This window comes from Triplophysa rosa, linkage group LG16, assembly GCF_024868665.1.
Source record: "Triplophysa rosa linkage group LG16, Trosa_1v2, whole genome shotgun sequence".
Classification (NCBI taxonomy): domain Eukaryota; kingdom Metazoa; phylum Chordata; class Actinopteri; order Cypriniformes; family Nemacheilidae; genus Triplophysa; species Triplophysa rosa.
In genome coordinates this window covers 6,618,588-6,644,247 of record NC_079905.1, presented here as the reverse complement: position 1 = coordinate 6,644,247, position 25,660 = coordinate 6,618,588, and the positions used below count along the sequence as shown (strand labels likewise).

The following is a 25,660-nucleotide window of genomic DNA, read 5'->3' as shown; positions in this document are numbered from 1 at the left end:
GCAGAAGCATGACAGTTCTCTCCCATGTTCTGATTTGTTAATGATTAGAACTGATTATTTAGTATGTAGCTGGTCTGCAGAGGATTAATCTTCCACCATCCCTACAGGTTGATTAGGGCTTTCTTTATAGAAACCTTATATTGGATTTTTAAGCTTGTTAGAAAGCTTCACATGTTGGAAAGTAAGGCTATAAACCACTGAATCCATGAAAAACAATAATTAGCATATGAAGTGGATCATCACAGCATACATTTTTAATCTTGACATCATAAATTCTGTACCATGAATGCCAAGTTTTTACGCCTTTAAGTTTAGTAATATTTATATGTCTATCTATCGTACTAATATCCAAAAACATGGATCTGACAAGGATAGCTCCTGATCAGTTTTGCTGTAATAAGCTTTGGCGTGCAAAATGTTTTTTTTTAGTTTTCAGTCATTTCCAATGGAATTGAAAATAGAATTGGTGATTATGGACTAGTATTTCTAAAACTGTTCGGTCAAATTTGACCATCTGAACAAACGAGTAAAATCAGTATTTGAGTATATACAGTAGGTTAATTTCCTCATTTGCACTACAAAACTGAACAATTTCAAAAAGCAATATGTACTGTTCAAATATGATTATTTGTCAAGAACAATGAGGCAATTAAAACAGAGCAATCTAGCAACATTAAAACAGTGGGCGTTTTTAAAGCATTAAAGATTTTCATCATAGTTCCCTTTTCTCTTGTACCAACTTTCCTTTTGTTTTCCATTACATTAGCATAGTCTTAAATATGACTGACACGTCTTTATAGAGAGAACAAAAGAGAACTCTTTCAAATAGTGAATTTTATTATCACTGTTATACTGTACAGACAGTAATGTTCTCTTTTGATATTTGGTGGTGCGGGCATACAATGGACACAATAGGCATACACAGTTTTTGTACACTCTGTTTGACGGCTGATCGATCTTTGATGAGTCTAGAGAGAGCACACATTTCAACAAGACTGTTTTTAACAGAACTACATAGGTTGGAACATTTCACACAGACAGGTACTTGCGTACAGACATTTCTCCTGTTCAGTGATTTGATGTGTAACAGTTATTTGAATGGTCCTCTATGTTTTCTCCTGATGGTGGCTGTGGTCTTTCACAGGATGTTGTTCATCTTGATGTTGCAGAGAATTTCAATTTGATGAGATCTGGTTACCGTGCATCAAAAAGTTACAGGATGACACATGGATGTTATTAGGTAAACACAATATTAGAGCTCACCACACCAAATGGTCCTCATATCTGTGGATAAAAAAGGACATAAATGTTCATCGTGGAACAAAATTGGATCTATATAGTGGCTTTCCATGGGTGAAAGGTGGTCATTACCTAATCATTTGCTAAATTTGGTAATATTGTTTACTTTAAGGAGAGTGGAACGCGATGAGTGATCGTTACAATATCATAGTGAAAGAAGAAGTACAAATGGGGGGACTGAGCTGTCTGAACACATTTGTTAAAAATTTACCTTGAATGAGGGTGGGACTCTGTTTCACCAAGCAGAAGGTCTGAAATTAGGGTGTCAGAGCTGGACCTTTTGCCATACCTGTGACAAAAGACAAGATTACATTTTGAAGAAGAATTGTAAGCTCGCTTGTGATATATATATATATATATATTATTATTTTTTTCAGAAAATTTCCTGTCAGAGCATTTTCTTTAGGTATGTCTATGAAATAAAAACTGCATTGCATTTATAACCATTCTTTAGGAAAAAGTCTTAGTGAGATATTTAGGCTTACACTTGCCTCAGAAATTAGACTTTTAAAAGGAATTGTGTATTTTTGCCACGTCAATAGCTAAAATGCATACTCCAAAGAAATGTTATAATTACAAAACCGTTGCCCACTGTTTAAACGCAACAAAGAAATACATTTACAGCGCTGCGGGACGCAGTTCATTAGAGAATCAGCGGGGTTATCTGTGGATTAATACCTTGCTTTTGTAAAGAAAAATAATATTTTGTGGGGAAATGCGTCACAATTCCAAAGGTTTGCAGAAATAGATTTAAAGCTAAATTTCTTTTTTATAAATAAAAAGTTGTTTTGAGATGATTTTGATGAACATCTTCTATATGGTAAATAGTAAGGCTCTCACCTCTGCCTTGTGATAAGGTTGATGTAGTGTCTTAATGCAGAGTAATATTTGGCTAGCTCTTCCGCAGGTGCGTCCTCTCCCGGGTTGTCGGGTTTTGCTGGATACGCTTCCGTGAGTGTTCCCAAGCAGACGAACAGGAGGAAGGCGCACGCTGCCCATCCGATCCACAATTTCATGTTAGCATGCATCTGATAAAACAAACCAAAAGTGTTTGTGATAGCACGTCATCTGAAACAAACGTACCTTCAAACTAAATAATGACAAACCTCAACACGAGTTAAAGACGTTTGCGTTTCTATATATATTTTTTTAACACTTTTTAGTAATTAAAACGTCATGTTATAGTTATGTATAGAGCAAATAAAGTACTGTCTAGCTTCCTATAAGAAAAATCCCAAACTTTATCCAGACTGCTGTGTCAAAACGTCCAAAAGTTTGATCTAAATAATAATAGCTTGATATAAATGGTAAACCTACATTGCCTTGAATGAGGTCTTGATGGCACTTCTTGCTCGAGGGGTGTCGTCTTCGATTTTCTGGGTTTCGACTCGTGCGCCGTCTGGTTTTATACCTGCACGCTCGTGCCGTGAAGAGCGGAGCCCACGCGTCAGTGAGCGCGACTCTTTTTGATGCGCGCGAGCCCGCGTCATGGATTAAATCCTCTGTCATCACCGCTTTACAACGCACACAATTCTTGTTTGGTGCTCATTTAAATGTGTGGGAGGTTGTGGGGACGCTATTTTGCGCTGAACACAAGGGTTGTGTGATGAGAAACTATAACAATCTTTATTTGAGCTTGTCATTTTTGACCTGAGAGGACTTTGTGTCCACTAGCTGTTCAGATCTCGAGACATGAACAAATCTTTATCTTTTTACTTATTGTATGCTGTTCTGTACTTCAATCAGACATTTTGACTTGAAGCAAAGTACACTGGTATATTCCAACAATTTCTTCAGAAATGTCTAGTTTACATCATTGCTTCAACAAAAATGCAGTCCCCCAAAACACTATGCATACTCAATGATGGGTCTTTTCCGAGTTCAACAAAATAAATGTAACAAAAAACATCGAACTGTAGAGGAAATGGAATAGGCCTACTTTAGATCGATTCAGGAATGACATGAAATGCATTAGTTTTGCCAGAGGTGGGAAAATGTTGACAGTGTGTTCAAGCCACTTAGATGAAAGGGTTAACGCTGAAAAGGAGGATTGGGAGGAATAGAAAATGGTTTAGTGTGTGCTTCCTTGAGTCATAACGGTTTTGTCAGATATCTTGCATCCAGTCATTCCAACACCTGTCTTAAAATATTTTACCGTAAACTACCATTCATTTTCATAGTAAAGAACACAATCCTCACTTACTACTAAGGCAAACTGCATTCATGACAATGACAACAGTGATAATATGCTTTTGATGTTGATGAATGAGGCTGTATTGTGATAAGGAAAATGCTGTGGTGCTACGGTAGAATGCCGTCTTTTGTGCTTAACGAAGACAATTATGTGCACAATCAATTTTGCAGTTGTTGTTACACTTGGACGCTTGCCCTTTTTCTTTGTCTCTCTCTCTCCTCCATACAGAGTTATTGAATAGTAAAGTGTAAAGCTTTGATAGCAAATACATCACAAATGAATTAATCTGCAGTCACTGATCTGCTTACATAAACACATTGTTTTATCGGCTTATTCGCCCATAGAAAAAAATGATTAAGAAGCTCTTTAAAATCGTTTTAAGAGAAGAACATTGAGGTTGGAAGCACAGTCTGTGGGGACAGCTGTCCTCTCTGGTGCTTTGCCTTCAGGCTTGAGGAAAGTCAGAGGTTCAGGGTCAAAGGTGAGAGACAAAGGATATAACTTTAATAAAACATGCGTCTTTGTCTGACCAGTGCAATGACTTTGAGCTGTCAATCCAATCATGTCTGTCAAGAAACCAGGCAAACCGAGAACAAGAGATTTGTTGTCTGTATACAGTATTTATACATATATCGTCTGTATACAAACTATACCTTTTTTTTCTTTATCATTGTTTAAACCATATGTTAAACCAGAGTTATATTTCTTGAACTCTGAGTTGGATACCTAAGGACATCTATCCACATATCAAGAGGGTTTATTTAAGTATTATACTTTACAATATTAAGTCTTTTTAATAGACTACCTAGAGGTTAGTTGTCTGAGAAAGCAGTTACGCACCCATTCACTTACGCACACAATTGTCTGACTCACTATGCACAATTACTGTTCTTGTTTCTGTCCCTGCAGTCCATATCTACATAAACATATTACATGAAAGCATTTATGTTACAGAAAAGACTTAAGAAAAGCTAAGTGAGTGGTCCAAGATAAGAACGTCAAACTAATTTCCCTCCACTCATACACCAATTGTCCCTTTCTCTCTTTTTCCACCTCTGTCTCTTATCTCTCTCTTTCTCTCTGTGAGGTTTTACAATGTCTCATTAATCCATAAAACAGAAAACTTGACTATTAAGCAGTCTGTTTCCTCCTCTTCATACATATACATTTATTCATTCAGCATTTATTTATGTATTCTCTATACAATATTGCACCCAACCCCTGGCATTAATTGTCTAAGTCAAATGATCTCTTGATAAATAGGCATCAGTCCGATCCGTTTCTGCTTTCTAAGTTTTGTAACTGCACACGGGTGGACTAAACTGGATCTTTGACCTGAGGGGCAGTATGGAAATTCGGAAAGCGGACAATTTCAGGACACACAAAATTGCAGATTTCACACAAGATTACTTTGTTACCGCATCATTGTGCGTCTGAGGGTATTTAAGAGATTGTAAATGCAATAAGAAGGAGAATCTATATGTTTTGATGCACAAACAACAGAAAACGTCTTTTATTACAGTGAACCTTTATTGATTTTCCACAGCCACGTTGATTTCACGCTTGCATTGGTGTCCCCGCTCACATTCACGGACTCTGTTTGAATAAATAGCAACACCAGTCGTCATCTCTGTTTCACCCCCTATTCCTCCTCCTCCCCCATCCTTCAAAGCACCATTGAGCAGAAGAAAGAATTGAAGAGGAGCAGGAGCATGGCACAGTTCCAGCTTCGATCCGATTTTCTAGCTTTTTAACAAAGAAATTGAAAAAGCAATTGTCTTGATGCACTTTTAGGTCTCACCGCTTTGATTCGTGGTAATTGATGTTGTTCTTTTCGACATCACACGAAAAGTCTATATGACAATTGTGAAGCAATCTGTCAGTCCTATGGGAGACACTCTTAAGGCGACACTTTACGAGGCTTCAACGCAATTCAATGTAATATAAATAGACTATTAATGAAGTCAGAACAGAAGAGGTTTGTGATTAGTTTGTTGGACATATGCGGTTCTTGACTTATTGTAGCAAGCGGTCTGGTCACGACTTGGAATGAAGCAGGTTCGAATCCACATCTTGAAATATATGATTGACTGACAGCTCCACTGTGGAATGACGAGTTATAAGCGTTTATGAAAATAAACTAGCGATGAATATTTTTTCTGGTCTATTTTCTACTCTTAACTGTTCCTCCTTAAACACCTGTCAATCACAGCACCATGGCGACTTCAGGAGCACAGCACATCAGTTGCTCTGAAGACCTCAGAAAGGTTTCCATGGCAAGGAGATTAGACTCCCAAGTGGAAGCCATAAAGTTCTTTTTTGAAGTTTGAAATTTTGAGTTTTTTCTTGTTCATTGTGTTTAAAAATGAGTTTATATGATGGGGAATTTCATTGCCTCTTCACTATATCATTCATTTCTTAAATGTCTTGTGAAATCTTCATCATTTATTTTAGCTTATTTTCAGATGCCTCTATGTGTAGATTTTGTTTTGCTATATCATTATCCAGACCCACCCTTTAATCTTAAACTTTAAAAATCGGTGATATGAATTATTATGTTTAATACAACGATAATCCAAATAAAGAGTTAAAAAACACAAACCAATTTTCAAAAACTACTTTTCCAAATATTACAATTATTCTATAGTTGTGGCTAGTTATGAAAATAACCATAGCAAGATAAATGATTCTCAGTGTGTTTCAAAAACCCTTAAGATGTCATTTCAACCACAGAAAGCTAAAACAATACATGATCAAGGATGGAAATGGTGGAAATGACAAAAATGTGATACACTGTTAACAGAAAAATTGTTTTTTTATATTGTTTTTTATATATGTTCACAAGACCACAGTATATTTTGTACAGTGTTGACGAAAAGAAGCTTAAAGTCAGAATGCTACACCAAAGGATTTGTGAAACCGGGGTTGATATATCAACACACACACACACACCGTCATCAAACGCTCACAGTAAATCGATCTGTCACCTTTCAGATCAGACATCATCACTTCCGCTAGCTTACATTTACCGTGTTCAGTCTCTTCGGACACAGGTGTGCGTTTGTAGATTGTTTGCGTTTAAGATACACTGAAAGCTTCCCTTGGACACCTGCTCGGGTCAAAAAGAGACTAAATGTGTTTCATAGACAAATGAAGCCACCTGAACAATTTAAATCACTGCAGTTTGTGATCTTTGCTCCCCTGTGGCACCTTGATGGCTGCCTTAATCACTTCTGCGATTACTTGCTCATTTCAGCTCAAAATTAAAATTCATGTGCTGTACTAGAGGAAGGAAGGAAATTAATCTGATTTCAATGTGAATCGCTTTATTGGCACAGACCTGCTGAATTTAATCAGATTAATTAAACATGTATTCTATCTCTTTTATTTGAAATGTTGTCCTGATTTCTCTCTACGTCGTCATTCAAAACCTCTCCTGGATGGTAATTTTATATTATGTTAATAAACTGCTAGTTCTCATTTTTCTTGTGATGCATTTTTAACAAGTTCATATTCATTCTCATCGCTGCTGTTATACCTTTTTTTACAAATTATGTTGTATATGGAGAGACATGGACAAAGTGAAATTTTGATTATTTTGTATGTGTGTTTTCGTAAAAAATTATTTAAGCACATTTGTTATATAAGAATGTTAGTGCTCTGTCATAATGAAAACTGTTGTTTTAAAGGGAAAGTTCACCTATAAATGAAAATTCTGTCATCATTTACTCATATGCATTTCTGTATGACTTTCTTTCTTACGCAGAACACTAAAGAAGATATTTTGAAGAATATTGGTAACCGATCAACAGCGGTAACTATTCACTTTATTGTATGGTCACAAAACCAATGCAAGTGCATGGGTACCACCATTGTTCAGTTATCAACATTCTTCAAAATATCTTCTTTCGTATTCTACGGAAGAAAGTGCTTTGAAATGACACGAGGGTGCGTAAATAATGACAGAAATTACATTTTTGGGTGAACTATCCCTTTAAATCAATCTAAACCTTAATGCCTTACTCGTATGCAATTTATTTTAATTAAATACCCTTTTACAAGCTGGATTATTAATGATTAATGTTTACTTTTCTATTCATTTGAGAGTAATAAGAGTACACATTTTTTTATTTAATCCTCAAAGTGAAACTAATCAAAGAGAAGAAAGAAATGTCATCAAATCCTCTTAAATCCTTTCCTCTCCCAAAAACTACTATAAAGGCACAACTTGTTAACAGATATATTTGAACCTTTAATCCAAATGATAAGATTAATAAACAAAAACGCATGTAAGAATAAAATATAAACTGTTTACATCTATGCATTTATCAGACACTTTATCAAAAGCAAATACAGGTGCATTAGTGCATTCAAGGTAAATTTGACCAGTAAGTTTATCCTAAGAATTGAACCCATAACCTTGTCAGCACCAATGCTCTCCCCATTAAGCTAAAGGAAGCTTAATGAATACTGAACTTAAACCCACTTCATGGTGTGTTTTCCTTGCTCCTGATCTCAATGTCTTTAAACGCATCTCCTATGTAACTAAAGATTTGGAGCAGAGGGATTTCAGATGTAGAAGAGAGAATAAATTAAAGATATCATTGAAGAAGCAAAAAGATGCGCATGGTGTGTAACACAATACGATCTTAATGAGGCTTACTATAAATAAGAGGACCAGGCAAAAGGCAGCCGTACAAAAGAGATTTCTAAATAAACCAGTGAAGTATTTTCAGAGTGTCGGTGGAGATGAAAAATCCACCAATGAGCCACGAGTTTTATTATAAGTGTGGTAATGAGAACAGTCTGCTTTTGGTCTCTTTTCGACAGCCTACGTCACCAAAGACAAGCCTCACAGGTCACATTTGCACATTCCATGAGACAGACAGATGTTCTTGAGAGCAATTGAGTTAAGAAGGATATCAGAACACGGTATAAACATTTAAAAGGGAAGTCGTATCCAATCCAATCTAATGGAATCTTGAAGAGCTTACGATGAGTCATAAAACGCTTACAAACACAAATACAGAACAGCACATTCAAATATATTCTGAGACACACACACACACAAGGAGGAAGAGAGGACTAGCCATGCCCTGCAAATACAGCAAACCATTCTAGTGGAACTCTACCAATCATTAAGGGTGAAATTGTTTATTTTTTCTTTCTGCTTCTCGAACATAAAATGATTGAACACAAGCCACGGAGCTTGCAGAGTTCACAGAACACACGGCCCTCTGTGTCTCATAGATAAAGCACTATGACTCTTTTAATTATGCTGTTTAATTGCTATTGTACTTCTGAACATTACCAAGTAGTGTAGAGCAATTTAAAGCCAATTGAATGAAATGCATAATCTCACACAGTTAATTCTAGTCTGAATGAAACAGCATATGTATCACTACTGACCTCTATTGGTTAAAAGTGGAAAGTAGCAAAAAATATTTAAAGCAGGGACTGCATTGTGATGTTCTGTAGTTTTTATGACCATATTATTAAGTGAGAGATGATGAAATATTTGTACTTGACAAAAAAGCTAATGTCATTTTGGATGTTAAACTTAAAAGATAAGAAACCAGGTGAATTTTTCTTTTCTTATATAGTCTTAGCATTTTTAACATAACATTTTGCTTGAATATCTTAAATGTTCAGTGTATGAAATTTAGCGGCATCTAGTGGTGAGGTTGCAAATTGCAATCAACGGATCACTCCACCCCTTACCCCCTCCCTTTTGTCATCACTTTTTCGCTTCTGTAGTGAAAGAGATAACATATTTACGAAACGTGCTCTGTAGAGAAATTTGTCTGTTTAAGGCTATACTGTAGAAACAACATGTAGATAGAAAAAGCTCATTCTTAGGTAATAAAAACACAACGCTTCATTATGTCAGGTCTTTATATACCTCTGAAGACTAGTTATGTATGTTGCATTTCAGTCAATAGATCCTCCTAAAAATTACACAATGGACCTTTAAATCATAATCAAATAATAAATCCACATAACATAATTTGACAAATAAGTATTTTGTGAACAGATCGTAGAGCAGCTGTTTCAAGTGCAATGTTTGCTTGTTAAAGGCTTTTGTTTAAGCATTGACAAATTAACCATTTCTATAGGATTTATATATCTGAATCAGTTTTTCTTGCCTGATAAATGGATGATTCTTCCATCTCTTTGTTTACATTTTCTTTCCATTTCATGCGCTGTGGGGTTACATATATATATTTGACTGAATATTTGACAAAGATGAAAAAAAAGTCATCTATCCTATACTTCTTTTAACAATATTTGACACTAAATTAGGTTACGACCCACTGGTTTTGTACATAATGTATGTGAGACAAAAACATTTTTGAGGCTTGCTTTAAGAATGATTTCTGTTACTCTTAAAGCTAGAAAAAACAGGATAACACATATAAATAGATGTCCTTACCAGCAGTCTGAGAGAGTGATGTATTGGCTCTCTCAAACACATGATCTGACTCCAGCCTATCAGACTTCAGAATACTAAATGACAGAGGACCTATGTAGAAGAATGCCACAGTGTCAACAAATATCCAAAATATGCTTTGAAATACTGTCCAACCAGTATGTAGGTAATTATTTGTTAGCCAAGAGCACACTTTCCCCAAAGGACAAAGATTACTTTCTTTTACATTATAGATATCAGCCCCTAAATGACAAAAGAGCAAACAAACGTATCTATATCAGGCTAAACAGATTAACATAATGTATATTATTAAAAGGTAATGTTGACTCTAGAGGTGTGTACTATACTAATATTAAAATCCTGTTTGTTGGTGTATTGTTAAATAATGCCTCCTTAATAGGTGATGCAGTCTATTGTGCTTGCTGTTCTCATGTGTATTACCTATACCACTGGGATCCAGTCTCAGGTAGCCGTCTGCCAGTGAGCTGAACCCAGTCAGACCTCCCATGGCGGCATAGGGAACATCTCTGCCCACTGGATGACCCCGTGCCATGCGCTCTTCCTTGGTTTCAACCAACGTCACATGGGCATATCCAGGCTGACCACATCCGCAGGTGAATGGACTCCGATAGCCACTGCAGTGAGAGCCTGCAGGTAGACACAGGTAACTTTTATTCATTTCATTTTATGCTTTATTAAATGATATGCTCTAACTCCACCAGAAAGTACAGCTCAAAAAGTAATGCCCATGACACCAGCACACCAACATGATGAATTCTGTATCCAAAACTCACATTTCTTGCATGGGTGGCCTGGAGACTCGCTGTGCTCAGTGGTTGTGTGCTTGCATTGGCAGCGCACTGGCCTAGATCCGTTCATATGTGCGTACTGATAGGACACGCACTGACAACCTCTGGCCCTACAAGGCAGAAGAATAGGCCTTTCCTTTGGTAACTCCTCAAAGTCTGTGCAGTGTTGCTTATATCTGAGAATGAAACATAGCAGACATCATTTCTGTGTGGGTCTGGTTTGGCCCAGGTGGCTTCACGATGATACAAGACAATATGGTTTGTAAAGGAAATAATAAAGGAACTAATGTCTTACTTAAAATCTTAATATGTTGGAAAGTCCCTACCATAATATAAAAGCAAATGTGTGTGTAGGTGGTAATGCACACCTGTGTGTACAAAAGCAAGGTGTCTCTGGACCAATGAGTTTGCAGTCTATCTGTCCTGGGACACCAAAACTGACATAAAGACGGTTCTTCATTCTTCGTGGCAACATTATCTCTTTGTATTTCTTGAATTCATCCTCTGAGAACAGCTGCCCTCCATCATCTTCCCCAACAATCCTACACTCAAATATTGATTTCAATGAGAAAAGATAATGAAATCACCTTTACAGCACTGTCTAGAAAAGTGAACTACCAAAGGATGTACAAAAGATGTTTTCTTAAGAAAATTAATCAAACAAACAGGAAAGAAAAGCATCACAACAGTAAATATTGTTTGCAAAACTACGTTTAACAACACTCAAGGTTTAAGCTACTAGCATATCACTTAAAAAAACCCACCTTCTGTATTCTAGAAAGGCATCCACTGCATTACTTGCCTGTTTGTCAATCCGTATCCTTTCCATTCCACTATTTTATTTCTAGTATTTTATTATTTCCTTCGTCTGTCATTAAGAACTACAGCCTCTCGCCTCTACACATCTTGTTTATAACAAAGTACTATTGAGAGTCTGTGTTGCTAGGCAACGTGTACACAAACATGTCCTTTCAATGACCAGTTTTCCTTCCGTTGTAAAAACTTGGTAAAACGCAAAAAATAAAATAAATAAATTACGAATGACTCTCAAATACATCCAAATTACTAGTGTATTGCGTTTCAATTTCGAGCTATTCATTTTATGGACTACATTTCCCATGCAGCCCTTTGGCGAGCACGTGAGGTCGTAACGAAACGTCGTACGCAACATCAACAGCTCGTGTTGTCACCGCAGGGAACTACTGAACATTTGTCCTTTTTAGTTCCTAGTTTAGTCGCAACAAGAAGGCGCTTGATTTGTTTTACACCATTTTAAGACCTTTTACCTGTAAAAGCATACATTATGTATTTTATAGAGAGATGCCTACCTGGCAGTTATGAATCTGTTTAAATATGATTTAAATATTGTTTTAGGAGCTAGCTTTCTAGGACAGCCATGCATACGTGATAAGATGTCAAGAGTGTGGAGTCAACGAGCCTGACACCTAGTTTTTAAGGTAATTTCTGTGATTTTCTTTGCAGTTGTATTATTACGGATAAAGTGCGATTAGCTATTGCCGTTAGCGGTTTTATCAGCAGGTTTCGCCAGCTGTGTGATTTCACAATCGGCCTTGTATTAAGGTGATAACAGCAAGTGTGAAATGGTCACCATGCTCTGTTTCGTTTTAGACCTTTAGACCCAAATGCTGTGAAAAAAAGCTAAGATAGGCATGAGCATGCATGTTTTGAGTTCACTAGAAATGCTCAAGGGTACTTTGTATATAAGCATATGTAACACATTGTCCTTAGTTTGCGTTCCTGCATTCTTTCCTCAAATATGATTTCATTAAAAAAGTTGTGGTAACGTCAGCAGTTATATATTTTTAGTCACTGAATAGCTTCTTTTTTTAATGATTCAAAGAAGATGATATTTCCTAATTGCAAGTTACATACCCACACAAAGAAATAAACGAATTACAAGAATTGTTGAAACTGGCTGCAGATCTTATTGCACTGCAGCTATTGTGTAACACCGATGTGTCAACTCTACAGAAGAGGACAATAGCATGACAGGGTGGATAACACACTGTAAAAAGTCTGTACATTCATCTGTTTATCTCAGTCATAGATAGATATAGTCAAAGTCTGCTTTATTGTAAATTCTGCCCATTGTACAGTACATACATATAGACGATTTAAAATTGCGTTACACTCAGACCCATGGTGCATACAAATAACACTAACAGAGAATAAAAAAATACAGATAAATACAGATTATTATATATATATGTAAAATTCAACTTTACAAGCAGGGATATTAACAAAAAATAAGATAAGGTAATGGCAGATAGAGTGCAAACCAGTGAAATATACAACAGTGCAGATGTGAGATATAACCAAAATGCAGAAACATCACTGTTTTTTTTCCGTTTAGGTGTGCTAATGACTGTTTTAGTGGTTTTCAGCATTAGGTCAGACTTGGAAGTGGTCCTATTTCTCTCTGTTGCATTTTTAATTGGTCTTAACCACAGTATGAATGAGTGATTTGTGATTGGGTGGAGAACAATGTGAGCATAGTGAAAGAAAGTGATGACAGTGACACAAAGCTGAAGGTTTACAAAGTGTATGACCCGTATTTACTTTACGATTAAAATGTATGTTGTTATATGCATCCTAAATCTGAGGCCTTATACAGTATAATATTGTAAATGCCTTTGTAATGTAATGTGATTCAAATTATAGCAAGTGAGTTTTATGACTAATCTGGCATACATTTACCTATTGTTTGTCTATTGTATTTTACAGAAGGTCCTTGCACCAGAAGACCTGTATGAATCCCAGTGAGCTATAAGCTCAAACTATCAATTTTCTATGCCATATCTCCATTCCAAACTTTATTTTCCACTCCACTTTTCCCACTCCACTTTTTCCACTTTTCCCAGTGTTAAACCTGCCACCCTCTTCTAAACCTGTCTCCACCCCTTCCCCTTAACACGGATGCCACCGTGCCGGCAGCTCGGCAGCATTGCAATGCTGGGTTGTTTGCTGCGAAGGAGCATGTCGCACAGACTGAGTATATTGCTGGTTCTCTTCGGTCTCGTGTGGTGTCTGCTGCTGCTTCATTACACCGTCACACAACCACGTCGCCAGAGCAGCGCTGAGCTTCGCCAGCAGATCCTTGAGCTCAGTCATCGCTATGTCAAAGTCCTCAGCCAGGAGAATCAGAACCCTTCAGGGCCCCAGGGCACCTCCATGGCAGGATATGGTAAGAACATTATTCAAATTAAACAATTTTTTAAAATTTTGCTTGTAAGATGTGGTCATTTGCTTAAGTCAAATTGAGCGCTTTGAAAGTTGCACTCTGTTTATTTTTCCTCATTAAGTGCTTTACCTGTAAATAAATGAGTACTTATAAACTGTTTAATACCACATATGCATGAGATATAATGGAATATCCCTTTATTCCAGTGACCTAATGAAAGTTGTTTTGTATTACATAAACCAGGTCACATTCACCAGGTCATGTTACCTGGGTTTAGGATTTCATCTATGCCTGTTAAAATATACTCATTCATGCATGAATTGCTTGCTTTTACTCCCTGTACGCGCTATTATAATAAGATAGCGGTCAGGATGGGTGTGGCTAATGTGGTTTAGAGTTTACATCATCCTAACATTTACAATATCTTCTTTTGCCGAAGCTGATCTGAAGAGGACAATTGCCGTGCTGTTGGACGATATTCTAAACCGTTTGGTGAAGTTGGAGGGGAAAGTGGACGTTGCTGTAAACGCATCGGTGCACAACATCTCTCATCCTGCCGGGGGTGCCGGCACTGTCCTTGCTGCTGGAATGACTGTTTCCAGGCCTACCAAGCTAAATTTGCCTACCCATCGGAGAGACCGGCGTACTAACCCACTACAGTTTCCGCCACAGTCGCCCGATAGACCACATAAGCCGCACTCTTCACAATAGCAATCTGTGCCATGGACTTCTGTCATTACTGGAAAAGACTGAAATGTACAGAGATATATATTTTTTAGATCAAAGCAGCTTTTTAGACTTTCTTTAGCCATTTGAGCTTCTGCTTGATTGTTTTGTGTTTTATTAGTGGATCACACAATATTTTATTACGTATGTGCAATATGGATCGTAAGATCTGGAGGACTTGTTATATACGGATGAGTGTTTCATAATATATGTGCAAAACACTACACAAGTAGATCTCCACTGCTAACAATGTGTTAGATGCACTTAGATTGACTTTAAAGAAGAGGCTTACACGTTTATGACATTTTTAAATTAGAGTACACACATTGCTGAGCTTTAGCTATTTAAATGTGGAGAAAATAAGCAAATCCAAAGAATATTTATATTCTCAGTGAATAGATTATTAATGTGTTTATTACAGAGTGAGTGTGAATTTAAGGATGGAGGATATACCTCATGTGCTTTCAGGACATGAACCCCAGCAAAACTGAATAAGCTTTCCAGAATTATCTGTACCACACAAAACATAAATGACTGCGTACAATAAAATACATACTAGTTTAAAACTTCTGTTGTCTGTGTGGGTCTATGGGTTAAAGGGATAGTTCACACAAAATAAAAAAATTGCCATTTGAGTTCCAAATCTGTATAAATGTATCTGTTCTGATGAACAAGTTGAAAGATATTTGGAAGAATGCCTGTAACCAAATAGTTATTGGACCCGATTGACCACCATACTAGGGAAAAAAAACTTAATTTTTTGTTCTATTGAACGCAAAAGAAGACATTTTGAAGAATGCAGGACAACAAACAGATCTGGGGCACTTTTGACTACCAATGAAATGTTTCCCACTATGGTAGTCAAAGCGGGTCCAAGAATTGTTTGATTACAAGAATTCGTCGAAACATCTTTCTCTGTTCACCCAAACAAATACATTTATACAGGTTTGCAACAAGAGAGTGAGTATATAATGACAGAATTTTCATTTTTGTGTGAACTATCCCTTTAAACCCAAATATTCGTTCCTCTGTGCGTTCCAAATGGGAAATATCGCCTTCGGGAAGGGGACACCACACGAAACGTCGCTCCAAATAAAGAGAAAATTACTTTTTTATTACTCCTTTTACCGAGTGAATTTGTACGGACACACTAAGAGAAACAACTGCGTTTTTCCCCTCAAGAGTTTACACATCAAGAGCTTTACTCTTCGAAGGGAGTAGGGCACACGGCACAGGGATGATCACTTCGGAAACTGAGGGTTGTCTTCTTCCGCTGAGGCGGAAGTGACGTCTTTGTTTGAGTCCCCTCCCATCATTTCCTCGCGCTTCTAGCAGTCAGCCATTTTCTGCAGTTAACGTTTATCGGAAGCGGAAATTTTCGGCGAGCAATATCTTAATTTTAACGCTTTAACGAATCGTTAATATTTAAAAAATGAGCGATGCCGAGGACACACGTTTTGAGGGAAGGGTAAGTATTGTTTTTGTTTTAAGTTAACTGTTTAACAGTTTACCTCAAATATTCTTTCTCTTTCTTGGCTGCAATGCACGATTTAGCTAGCAACTCATTTCTTTTGTTTATTTGTTACGTAACTGCAATGGATGATATATCAGGTTATATGTAGGTATATGACACTAATTTGCTTACTAACGTTGTTACCAATTTAGCTATAACGTTACATTTTAATGTTCAGTTTAACATAAATACCAAACATGCAAATACGTTAGTGAAGTAAGTTTCGCTTAACTTACGCAGTAGAAATATTAATTCAGCCCTGTTAGATACATCTCTATAGAGTTAAAATAACACTCTGAAAGTGTATGATTATCGTAACGCACTTGTTTTCAAATCTGAAGTTAAACACGAAGGAATTAACACTCGTTGTTTCCTTGTGTGGATGCTAACCAGCATGTATCGAATTTAACGATGTGAAAAATATTTGAGTAGTTTCCTAATTTAGTTTTTTTGTGTGAATCAAATATTCGGATATATATATAAATGTTTTATCAATAGTTTTAAAATGTTACTTAATCCAAGCTCTACCTCCTCTACATTCACGCAGTAGCAACTTGAGTTCTTTTGGTTTCTCTTTCCTGCAATTCAAGCATTTCTGATCTTTCCTTACCCTGTTTTACCAGTCTCTTGTGTTATATAACCAAGCAAACATCTGTATATCAAAAGGAGTAGTGAAATCTGAATAGTTCACTTCATATTTTTTCAAAATTTCCCTTGATCTTAATTGCTCTGAATGTTCTTTTTTCATTAAGGTTATTGGTCGAGAAGGATTTGAAGAGTTAAGGCCAAGAATGTGGAAGAATATTCAAGATAAAAGAAGGCTTTTGAAAATGTTTACAGAGCAGACGGTTAAGTGGGAAGGGGAAAAAAGAACAGAAGATCGGTCAGATAGAAGCACGCTCGCAAATTGTGTCTAAGCAGAAAAAAGAAAAGATTTCAGATTGGGGTGAAGAAATGAAAACTGAACAAATGAAGACCGAAGAATAAAATGCCTGAGAGAAAGGAATAGCGTATACTGAAAACAGAAGAAAGAATCAGTCCGTAGGTTAAGTAAATGAAAAATTTGTGTTACAAGTGTCTTTCAAATCTCTCTCTTGATGATGATGATGATTTGCATGTTTGTACTTGTTTTACTGTGATGAATCGGGTAAAAAAACACAAGCATAACGAAGACCTCATTGTAAATGTATAAATAGCGTTATTAACTGATCTTTGTTTTCCGTGACATAATTTGAGTAGTTCTAATACTTCCCTCCACAGCAGTATTAGTGAATGTGTGGGTTTCTTTATGCACACGTGCTTGCTTTGAACGCATTTGTCTTGTAAATATTCTAACTCGTTCCTGTGACATTAGGAATCCCGTTCGCCAACCAAATCGGAGCGAGGCAGTCCTGCCAGGGCCAAGTCGGAGAGCAGATCTGGCTCTCCCAGCCCTTCCAGAGCATCCAAGCGTTCTGAATCAAGATCACGATCCAAGTCCAGGTCAGTTTAACACAAAATAAAACATTTTCAGACTTGTGGAACCTATATTTAACATGGAAGTAAATTACAATGACAAATTTCAGGATTATGATGATGAACTAAATGAGCACTTCATGAGGAGCACTACATAGTAAATGACATGAAAATGCATATGGAGAAGTTATGTTTAAAGTTAAGTTTTCTCTTACCCCCTCAGGTCTCACTCTCGCCGCCATTCAAACCGCCGGTACAGTCGTTCTCGATCTCGCTCCTACCGGAAAAAGTCTCGTTCTCGCTCTTACAGCCCTGAATATCGCCGCAAGAAATCCCAGAGTACATCACCCATGTCTAACCGCCGCAGACACGCCGGCAGCAGGGTGAGTATCACAGGGTCATGTGTGCGGTTAAATCAGTGTTATTTTTATTTTGACTTATGTGGCCCCATTTTTGTTAATTCAGAGATTACATAACATTAAGGTATATAATGCATAGTCGCTCTGAGTTGAGCAATTCACTTGAGTTCAGAGCCATGTTTTTTGCGATGTGTTCATAACTGCTTGTGTCTAAGATGTGTATTTTTTCCCCCCCACGAAATGCACGTAAACCCCCCATCACAACATCATAGGGACAGGCATGACTCTCTTTAATAACCCCTTTCATTCCCTTTTATTACATCAACAGAGCTCATACAGCCATGACTCCAAAAAAGACTCGAACAGTCATGGTGATGTCAGGGTATGTGGACCTTTCTAAACCTTTTAACAGTTACCACTTAGACCAAATAAGTCTCCATTTTGCCCTAAAGCGGTAAAGAGGCCTTTTACAAACGTAAAGTAAATTAATTATGAAGGCCGTTTCAGACGGCTCATGCAATGCACTGCATATACTGTTGTGATGTAGTGCTTTGTTGGATGGAAAGCATCAAGCTGTAAGAATGTTTTTGTCTGAAGAAAAATCTCAACCAGGGGTTATTAAATACTGTCACACAGTTACCCAGAGATATTTTGAGAAGTTTGCAGTAGTGTTGATTTCATGTACATCCATCTCTGTGCAAAAGGAATTTTGAACCGCTTTCCATCCAGTAATTGTCATTGCATGTGAGTATTTCCTAAAAGGACAAGGGGTTGATGTCTAGGAATTGGTCAGCCTTTTGGTTAGAAAAATTTAATTATATATTTTTTATAATTATTTGCATATTTATATATTAGTATATAACAAGCCAAAGGTCATGGTCACAATGTTATATTATATATCACATAGTTCAGTCTGGATTGAGCAGTATTTTGGTCAGTGCTAAAAAGATGCAGTAACCACCAGCCACAGAATTAATGTTGATGTTTGGCACTGTTCTGTTTTCTAGTAGTGCTGAATTGTCTTTATCTTCATCCCTCTGCCCCTCTTACAGGCCAATCCAGAACCAAACACGTGTCTGGGTGTATTTGGTCTGAGTCTGTACACCACAGAGCGAGACCTGAGGGAGGTCTTCTCACGTTACGGAGCTTTGGCTGGCGTCAACGTTGTGTACGATCAGCGCACGGGGCGCTCTCGCGGTTTTGCCTTTGTTTACTATGAGCGCATCGATGATGCAAAAGAGGTATGTCCTGGGCAGAAACGGCCTGTGTGTTGTGTGGCGGGACTTGATATATATAAAATATTTCTCGATCAACCTTCTCTTAAATAATTGTTTTTCGTGGAGCGTAACCAAGTTTAACTGTATTTGTATATTAAAATGATGTAAGCGACTTGAATATAAAAAATGTACTTTGATTTTGATCATGTCGATACATATTTTCTACAAAGAGGAAAAACAAAAGATAATTTACTTTATTGGATACACTGAAATTGCAGCTTTGCATAACTGTACATGAAACCATCAGAGATTCTAATTGGGTGTGAATTTATGGTGTGGCTCAGCATCTTTTTTCATCCAGTTTGGAATGTCAAATATAGTATCTGGATGGGGCACAGTGCTAAATGGTGTATTTCTCACTGTAGGCTATGGAGAGAGCAAATGGCATGGAGCTGGATGGGAGGCGCATCAGAGTGGACTATTCCATCACCAAACGTGCACACACCCCCACTCCCGGCATCTACATGGGTAGGCCGACACAGTGAGTAATTTGCAGGCTAATAAGCACTTCACCATGATGAATAAACATGGCTTGTATGGATGGTTTTATAACTCTTGAAATATGACTGTCACAGTAACGGAGGTGGGAGCAGCAGCAGTAGTGGTGGACGAAGAAGAGATTCATATTACGATCGTGGGTATGATAGATATGACCGTTACGACGAGTACGACTACAGATACAGGTGAGGTGAATCTTTACTGTGGTAAAACTAAGAATCTTCTGCATTAGTTCATGGATTCTGAACCGTTCCTCTGTTTTCCAGCAGGAGGCGCTCTCCATCACCTTATTACAGCCGATACAGGTCTCGCTCAAGATCTCGCTCCTACAGCCCACGTGAGTGTGGATTTAAATGCCTTCATCAACCTAAATTTTCCACCCATGCCCAAATACATGTCTGCTTGATAGGCAACAGTTTGTAGAGAACATTACTCATGAACTCGTGAAAGAAGTTCCATTATTCACCAGTAACAAGCAGAATCACGTGTACCATGTGATGGATGTTTTATTATAGACTTGTGCTAAGGAATATCAACTTCTTTTTGTGTTTTGCAGGACGATACTGAGAAGATCTTGAGTACTTACTTTTTGCCTGTTTGCATTCAGTGATACATTTATAAAGACATGAAGTACATGTAAAATCCACCCTGAAAGAGAACCTGTGTGCGGGAGCAGCTCTGATTTGACAAGATTGGTTTGTTTAATAGATGTCTTAATTGGTCTTTCTAGTATGTAAGTTTAAGGTTTGTGGACATCATCATCATGACGTTTTGTTATGTGCAAACATTTTTGGAAGTGTGTTTGTATGGTCTGATATGACTGTGCATTTATCCGTTTTCTTCATATAGTGGGAAAATTTTAGAGGGGTCTTATGTTGAGAGTGTGTGTGTGAGTAGCTTTAAGTGACTAAGATTGTCTGTTTGTCTGTGAAATGCTTTATTTTCAAGAATAAGTGGTGTTTAATTTTTCTCAAGGAATAAAGACTTGAAAATACAATGCTTCTTTCTGTCTTGACACTGCTTTGACATACTATTTACTCTTTTAAAAGAATATAAGCATGTTTTTTAAGTAGTGACAAAGTGTACAGAAAAAACGTGGACTACTGTAAACTGAAAAAGATCTAAACTGTCTTTCGCTGCTGTCCTTCTGAAACCACGTATTTCCATATTTTATTTGCCATTAATCACCCTTTGTCAATGGGTTTTCTTAGCTTTGACTGCTGTAAAAAAGTGAATTTGGACAAAGGTATACAAGTGTATACGGTTTCTAGTGTAAGTACTGATTTCTTATGAACAAATGTAAGTTAAATAAATTCCCCATCAAGTGTCTTAAAATTTTGACTTAAGTAAAATGGAAAAGTTAAGCTTGAATTTGATTAAAATAAGATATAAAGTAATTTAAAAACTGACTGTGATATGGTCTCAAAAAAATGAGGATAACAGCATTTTCAGTAAAATCTTTATTTGCACTTGTGAAATATTGATTAAACCCTCTTACTAATACTGCTAATATCTGCACAATATGATGGTGGTGGTAACATTTGGTCATAAACATGTAATGTGTTTTTGAAATGAATGTTTTGCTGCTACAAATGAAAAGTGGTTTATATATTTAGCTAAAATAAATTCTCTTCATTCTATTTAGACATGGTAAGAACACAAGTCAATAACTGAAGCAAGTTGAAACATTAAATTGAGGAGAGTACGAAATTGTTGCTTTCCCCAAAACAATATAATGCAGTGTTAACATAAGCAGAATACACCCCGATGTCACGGTTTTTAGTTTGAATTTCATGGTTGACATGAAGTCAAAGAAAAACTTTAATATAATATCTTATTTGAGTATGTGGAAATCCTTGTGCATCATTCCAGCCCTTATGTTACAGCAAATTTGTCACTTACTTTACAACACCTTAACAATCAAAAAGACATTATATAATGCTTAACAGATCATTAGTTATTATTAGTATGGTCCTGATACCGATTAATATAAATTCAAACAGAACTGAAAGTTACATTCAAGTAGATATTTTTGCTTTATTTTATAAATTTTAGTTACATTCCATTATGGTGTATCTAAAGCAGTAGCATTAACACAACAGACTGACAGTGCAATCGTCTTTCAAGTATTTATTATTGTATTTAAATGAAACTATTGCACAACAGCAATAGATACAAACATTCCAAATCACTTACAGTTGAATACTCCACACATTCTTTAGAAAATTAATGTACAGATCCCATATTAAACATATTCATGGTTGAAGGATCTACTGCTTCATTTAATTGTGTGTATAAATAATGTTACCAACCATCGAATTTAATGCTAGACACCAGGATCTGACAAAAAATGAAGCTTTATCATATGTTTAAAAACTGCACAGGCACAAGTATGCATGCAAGCAAGCATGGCAGAGCAGGACTATTGAGCACTAGTCTCTACTGGACTGTCAGCCATATTGTTTTCACCTATCCAGGCATTTCAGATCAGCAGGGCAGAAGGAAAGAACTGAGACATTACCATTGTTTAGATTCCACTTGGTGGGGTCAGGAAGTGACATGGGGCCAACGTTCAACTGCTGTATTCAACTTTTTAACATAGTTTTCTAACAGAGGTGCAACCTCTTGAAAGCAGTTTGAGGTTTCGTAAGTCTTATAATACGCACCAATCTATATACATTTTCTGTTTTAAAACTACGCCTTTGTCACAGTAAGCACAACAGATATCATGCTGTATATATAAAATAAACTTTTACAGCCTAACAACCCATGACTATTTATGTCTTTAAAAATGTATTTTTCTTTGTGACGTTGTGCCTTAAGTTAAAAAATCTTAGAATTAAAATGATTGTATTAAAATTGCACACAATTCTGTAGTTTTATAATAAATGAAACCATAAAATCATACTAACTTTTGACTGCTATCAAAACACATTTTAATATGTCAAATATTACATATTACAATGTAAAGGTAAAAACAGACCAGTTCTTAAGTATGAAAGGAAAATCATTGTATTTATATTTTCTTGAGGGACACTAAATATCACAAATAAATACTTTATCATAAAAACTATGCAGGCCCTTAACATAACCTGGTTACAGAATACGTTCAATTCGTCAGATGAAGCTGAAAACAGCCACACTATGTTGCATTTGTGTTCAATATTTTAACATGCTTCTATTTCAATATTGTGTCCAAACAACCTAAATCTATACATTCAGTCAGTATTTACATGAACTAAATACTTTCTCATTTTAAAAATGGTCTATTTTAATGTTCTAGAAAATATATAATCCCAGTCTTGTACATTTAGGCTACTATAAATCCTCTGAAAATACAGAAATGCTTGTATTAGGCTACTAAAAGAATCATCCATGTCCGTTATGGTGGCCCCGCCCATCAAGACACAAATTTGAACAGTATGTGTTTCTGAATAAATTGGAATGTTACAAACCTGTTTATTTATAACAACTGAATGAAACATTTTTAACATTCAGAATATTTAAGTAAATATGCTTTGTTTGTAAAACAAAACCTATAACCAGTAGCATAGCTTGTTGTAAACTATAAAAGCATTTTTTTTATTTAGAAGAGGGTGGGACAATAAGTTCATGGCGTTACTTCATACTTTATAAACTTTCTTTTTTTGCCACTTTAAGCTTTAGAAAGCAAAATGTAGGTACACTTCAGACGTACAGGCAGTACTTAAGGAGCCGTCCATATACTGTATCTAAACATTTATATTTTCTTTAATCCCTTAGGGTTTTTTTACAATTACGTTTGCAGTGATTGAGATTTTAAACCCATGCAGTCAAAGGTCAGAGTTTCGTTCCTAAGAGCTCTGACAAGGCACTTGTGTTTTGTAAAGAAATACCACGACAATACATTTATGATGATTTCTTACATTCCATTATGGTGTATCTAAAGCAGTAGCATTAACACAACAGACTGACAGTGCAATCGTCTTTCAAGTATTTATTATTGTATTTAAATGAAACTATTGAACAACAGCAATAAATAAACATTCCAAATCACTTACAGTTGAATACTCCACACTTTCTTTAGAAAATTAATGTACGTAGATCCCTAAAGAACACTTGTAGGAAATTGTAACACTTCTTAAAGCAACTATATAGCCTACACGATGAATTGTTTGACATAAACACAGGAATCAGTGTAGCAAAAAAATGGAAGGAGTGAATGTGTACCGCCATTTTCTGTTGAAATGTACGGTGATTCGTACAGCCAAGCAAAAAAAAAGACTAGGCTAAACGGTCTAAAATACGTATATATCTCTTTTAAACAACAAAAGCACGAGGACACTGAAATTCAGTTTTTCATTCGTTTTAATACTTTTTGGACAACAACATTGACATGAAACAACGCTTCTTAGTGTCGTAAAACCTCTATAAAAAGTTTCTGAAATCGATTACTGTAGAGTGTTCCATACATTTGTTCAACGAAACATGGACAGCAAGCACGCAAAAAAGCCCCTGATTTTTTTAATAGCATTAAATGCTTTCTAGCTTACATAATGCTTAAATCCACTGTTTTTCAAAGAAAGCGTCCTGGTCTCTATAACCATTTGTCTCTATATAATCTATAGGCTACGATCCACTGTTATTTATATATGGTTAGCTCTCATTCTGCGTAAAACGCCAATTTGTTCGGTTTTATTTTTTAAAGAAAAGCTTCTGGACATATGAAACCTGTAGGTATAGGCTAGCACCCTTAATCCTCGTTTAACATCAAACCTGTTTTCTATAGAAAACATCTACACTGTCTGGGGGGAGCGAGCGGAAGTCCTTTTCAATGATTTGAGGCAAATGAACAACATGTACATAAAAAGTTTGGGGATAACGTCTGGTCTAAAATTACACCCCATAAAAGTTTAGTATAGGAAATAGAGGGTGCAAAAAGGGGGGGCAACGGTATGAAATGAGCTTCTGACCTGAACAGCGAATGAGAGAAGGCGAATGCCCCACATTGCAAGACAAAGGGATATAGGGTATCTAAAGCCATTTCATCAAATACGTCTTTCCAACCCACGAAACAGGCATGGCGAGTAAAGCAAATACTGAAAGACAAGTTTTAATATCAACATTTTCTATATGCAATAGATTCATGCGAACTGCCTACAAATACCTCGTGAAACGAAGTCCTCTTCCATTTTCCCTTTTTTATGCATATGCTACCATTTAAAATGACAACGAAATTCATGTCGGAATAGATGTTGTTGTCCGATCTCTAATTTTGAGGCTAAATCAAGTCATTCTACCTCATAGTAGACGTTGCATTTGTACCGAAGAGCAGTGGATGAAAACCAATGAATGAACAGTCAGTTCGGTGGGCAGCTAGAGTAGTAAAGAAAAAAGGAGCTGCGCTGTGATTGGTCTCCCCACTTCCACCAATAGGAGCGCGTCATGTGCATGCCATTCTACAGTAGTATTTCAGTTTGTGAGAGCCATACAACTGACATCCAGGCCCATGCTGTTTAACTTTTCCAATAAAGCAAATAGATTACTTGAGACAATAACGTCAGTTGTTATTGCTGCTTATATTATTAAATGCAATTTTGTGTAAAACCAACAGTGTTTTGGCGGATTGATTGCCATTAGTATTTCCACAGAAACAATATCACGGTACATTCCATAGTGAGATCATTTGTAAATCTGTGATTTTGCTACAAATAAAAAACTATGGTCACTATAGTTAAACTATATAGTTTTCGTAAGGTTGGACCAGTAGGCTGTAAACAACACAATATTATTAACTGTGAGAATGTAACCAAGATTGTAAGGATCGTTCAATACAAAGTATTAAACAACTCGTCTCACAGTTGTAGAAAAGAATACGATGCATGACTTTAATTTGGTGTGTTTTAAATAGCACACCAA

At 36.5% G+C, this 25,660-nt stretch overlaps 4 protein-coding genes across 6 annotated transcripts; 2 read left to right on the top strand and 2 right to left on the bottom strand.

The window, feature by feature from the left end:
• Window positions 1–788: 788 nt before the first annotated feature.
• On the bottom strand, window positions 789–2,823 carry npy (neuropeptide Y). Its single transcript, XM_057355728.1, has 4 exons — window positions 2,617–2,823; window positions 2,140–2,327; window positions 1,511–1,588; window positions 789–1,284 (listed from the first exon to the last, which is right to left on the bottom strand). Exons 1-4 carry the CDS (start codon window positions 2,806–2,808, stop codon window positions 1,260–1,262), a joined length of 483 nt encoding a protein of 160 aa, XP_057211711.1. The 5' UTR covers window positions 2,809–2,823; the 3' UTR covers window positions 789–1,259.
• Window positions 2,824–7,786: 4,963 nt separating this feature from the next.
• fam221a (family with sequence similarity 221 member A) lies at window positions 7,787–11,638 on the bottom strand. Of its 2 annotated transcripts, XM_057355181.1 has the most exons (5): window positions 11,497–11,638; window positions 11,101–11,274; window positions 10,718–10,908; window positions 10,365–10,571; window positions 7,787–10,016 (listed from the first exon to the last, which is right to left on the bottom strand). In XM_057355181.1, exons 1-5 carry the CDS (start codon window positions 11,559–11,561, stop codon window positions 9,886–9,888), a joined length of 768 nt encoding a protein of 255 aa, XP_057211164.1. In that variant the 5' UTR covers window positions 11,562–11,638; the 3' UTR covers window positions 7,787–9,885. The 2 variants fall into 2 exon arrangements, with proteins under 2 accessions (XP_057211164.1, XP_057211165.1); XM_057355182.1 differs by having other exon boundaries at window positions 9,916–10,571.
• Window positions 11,639–11,918: 280 nt separating this feature from the next.
• ccdc126 (coiled-coil domain containing 126) lies at window positions 11,919–15,214 on the top strand. Its single transcript, XM_057354970.1, has 3 exons — window positions 11,919–12,189; window positions 13,478–13,937; window positions 14,374–15,214. The coding sequence occupies exons 2-3, from the start codon at window positions 13,670–13,672 to the stop codon at window positions 14,643–14,645; spliced, it is 540 nt and encodes a 179-aa protein (XP_057210953.1). The 5' UTR covers window positions 11,919–12,189; window positions 13,478–13,669; the 3' UTR covers window positions 14,646–15,214.
• A 758-nt stretch (window positions 15,215–15,972) lies between these two features.
• Window positions 15,973–20,776, top strand: tra2a (transformer 2 alpha homolog). 2 transcript variants are annotated; one of them, XM_057355518.1, is made up of 9 exons: window positions 15,973–16,128; window positions 17,528–17,655; window positions 17,852–18,011; window positions 18,316–18,369; window positions 19,040–19,228; window positions 19,630–19,745; window positions 19,840–19,947; window positions 20,032–20,099; window positions 20,319–20,776. In XM_057355518.1, exons 1-9 carry the CDS (start codon window positions 16,093–16,095, stop codon window positions 20,327–20,329), a joined length of 870 nt encoding a protein of 289 aa, XP_057211501.1. In that variant the 5' UTR covers window positions 15,973–16,092; the 3' UTR covers window positions 20,330–20,776. The 2 variants fall into 2 exon arrangements, with proteins under 2 accessions (XP_057211501.1, XP_057211500.1); XM_057355517.1 differs by having other exon boundaries at window positions 15,975–16,128; window positions 20,029–20,099; window positions 20,319–20,775.
• Window positions 20,777–25,660: the final 4,884 nt, after the last annotated feature.

Excerpts from the sequence above, each read along its gene's own strand:
- npy (XM_057355728.1), bottom strand. The coding sequence starts at position 2,808 with ATGACAGAGGATTTAATCCATGACGCGGGCTCGCGCGCATCAAAAAGA. Across the intron at positions 2,328-2,616 it reads AAGACCTCATTCAAGGCAAT|ATGCATGCTAACATGAAATT; the intron begins GTAGGTTTACCA and ends TTGTTTTATCAG. Across the intron at positions 1,285-1,510 it reads GAGTCCCACCCTCATTCAAG|ATATGAGGACCATTTGGTGT; the intron begins GTAAATTTTTAA and ends TTTTATCCACAG.
- fam221a (XM_057355181.1), bottom strand. The coding sequence starts at position 11,561 with ATGGAAAGGATACGGATTGACAAACAGGCAAGTAATGCAGTGGATGCC. Across the intron at positions 10,909-11,100 it reads CCTTGCTTTTGTACACACAG|ATATAAGCAACACTGCACAG; the intron begins GTGTGCATTACC and ends TTTCATTCTCAG. Across the intron at positions 10,572-10,717 it reads AGGCCACCCATGCAAGAAAT|GCTCTCACTGCAGTGGCTAT; the intron begins GTGAGTTTTGGA and ends GTCTACCTGCAG.
- ccdc126 (XM_057354970.1), top strand. The coding sequence starts at position 13,670 with ATGCCACCGTGCCGGCAGCTCGGCAGCATTGCAATGCTGGGTTGTTTG. Across the intron at positions 13,938-14,373 it reads CACCTCCATGGCAGGATATG|CTGATCTGAAGAGGACAATT; the intron begins GTAAGAACATTA and ends CTTTTGCCGAAG.
- tra2a (XM_057355517.1), top strand. The coding sequence starts at position 16,093 with ATGAGCGATGCCGAGGACACACGTTTTGAGGGAAGG. Across the intron at positions 17,656-17,851 it reads AGATCACGATCCAAGTCCAG|GTCTCACTCTCGCCGCCATT; the intron begins GTCAGTTTAACA and ends TTACCCCCTCAG. Across the intron at positions 19,229-19,629 it reads GCATCGATGATGCAAAAGAG|GCTATGGAGAGAGCAAATGG; the intron begins GTATGTCCTGGG and ends TTCTCACTGTAG.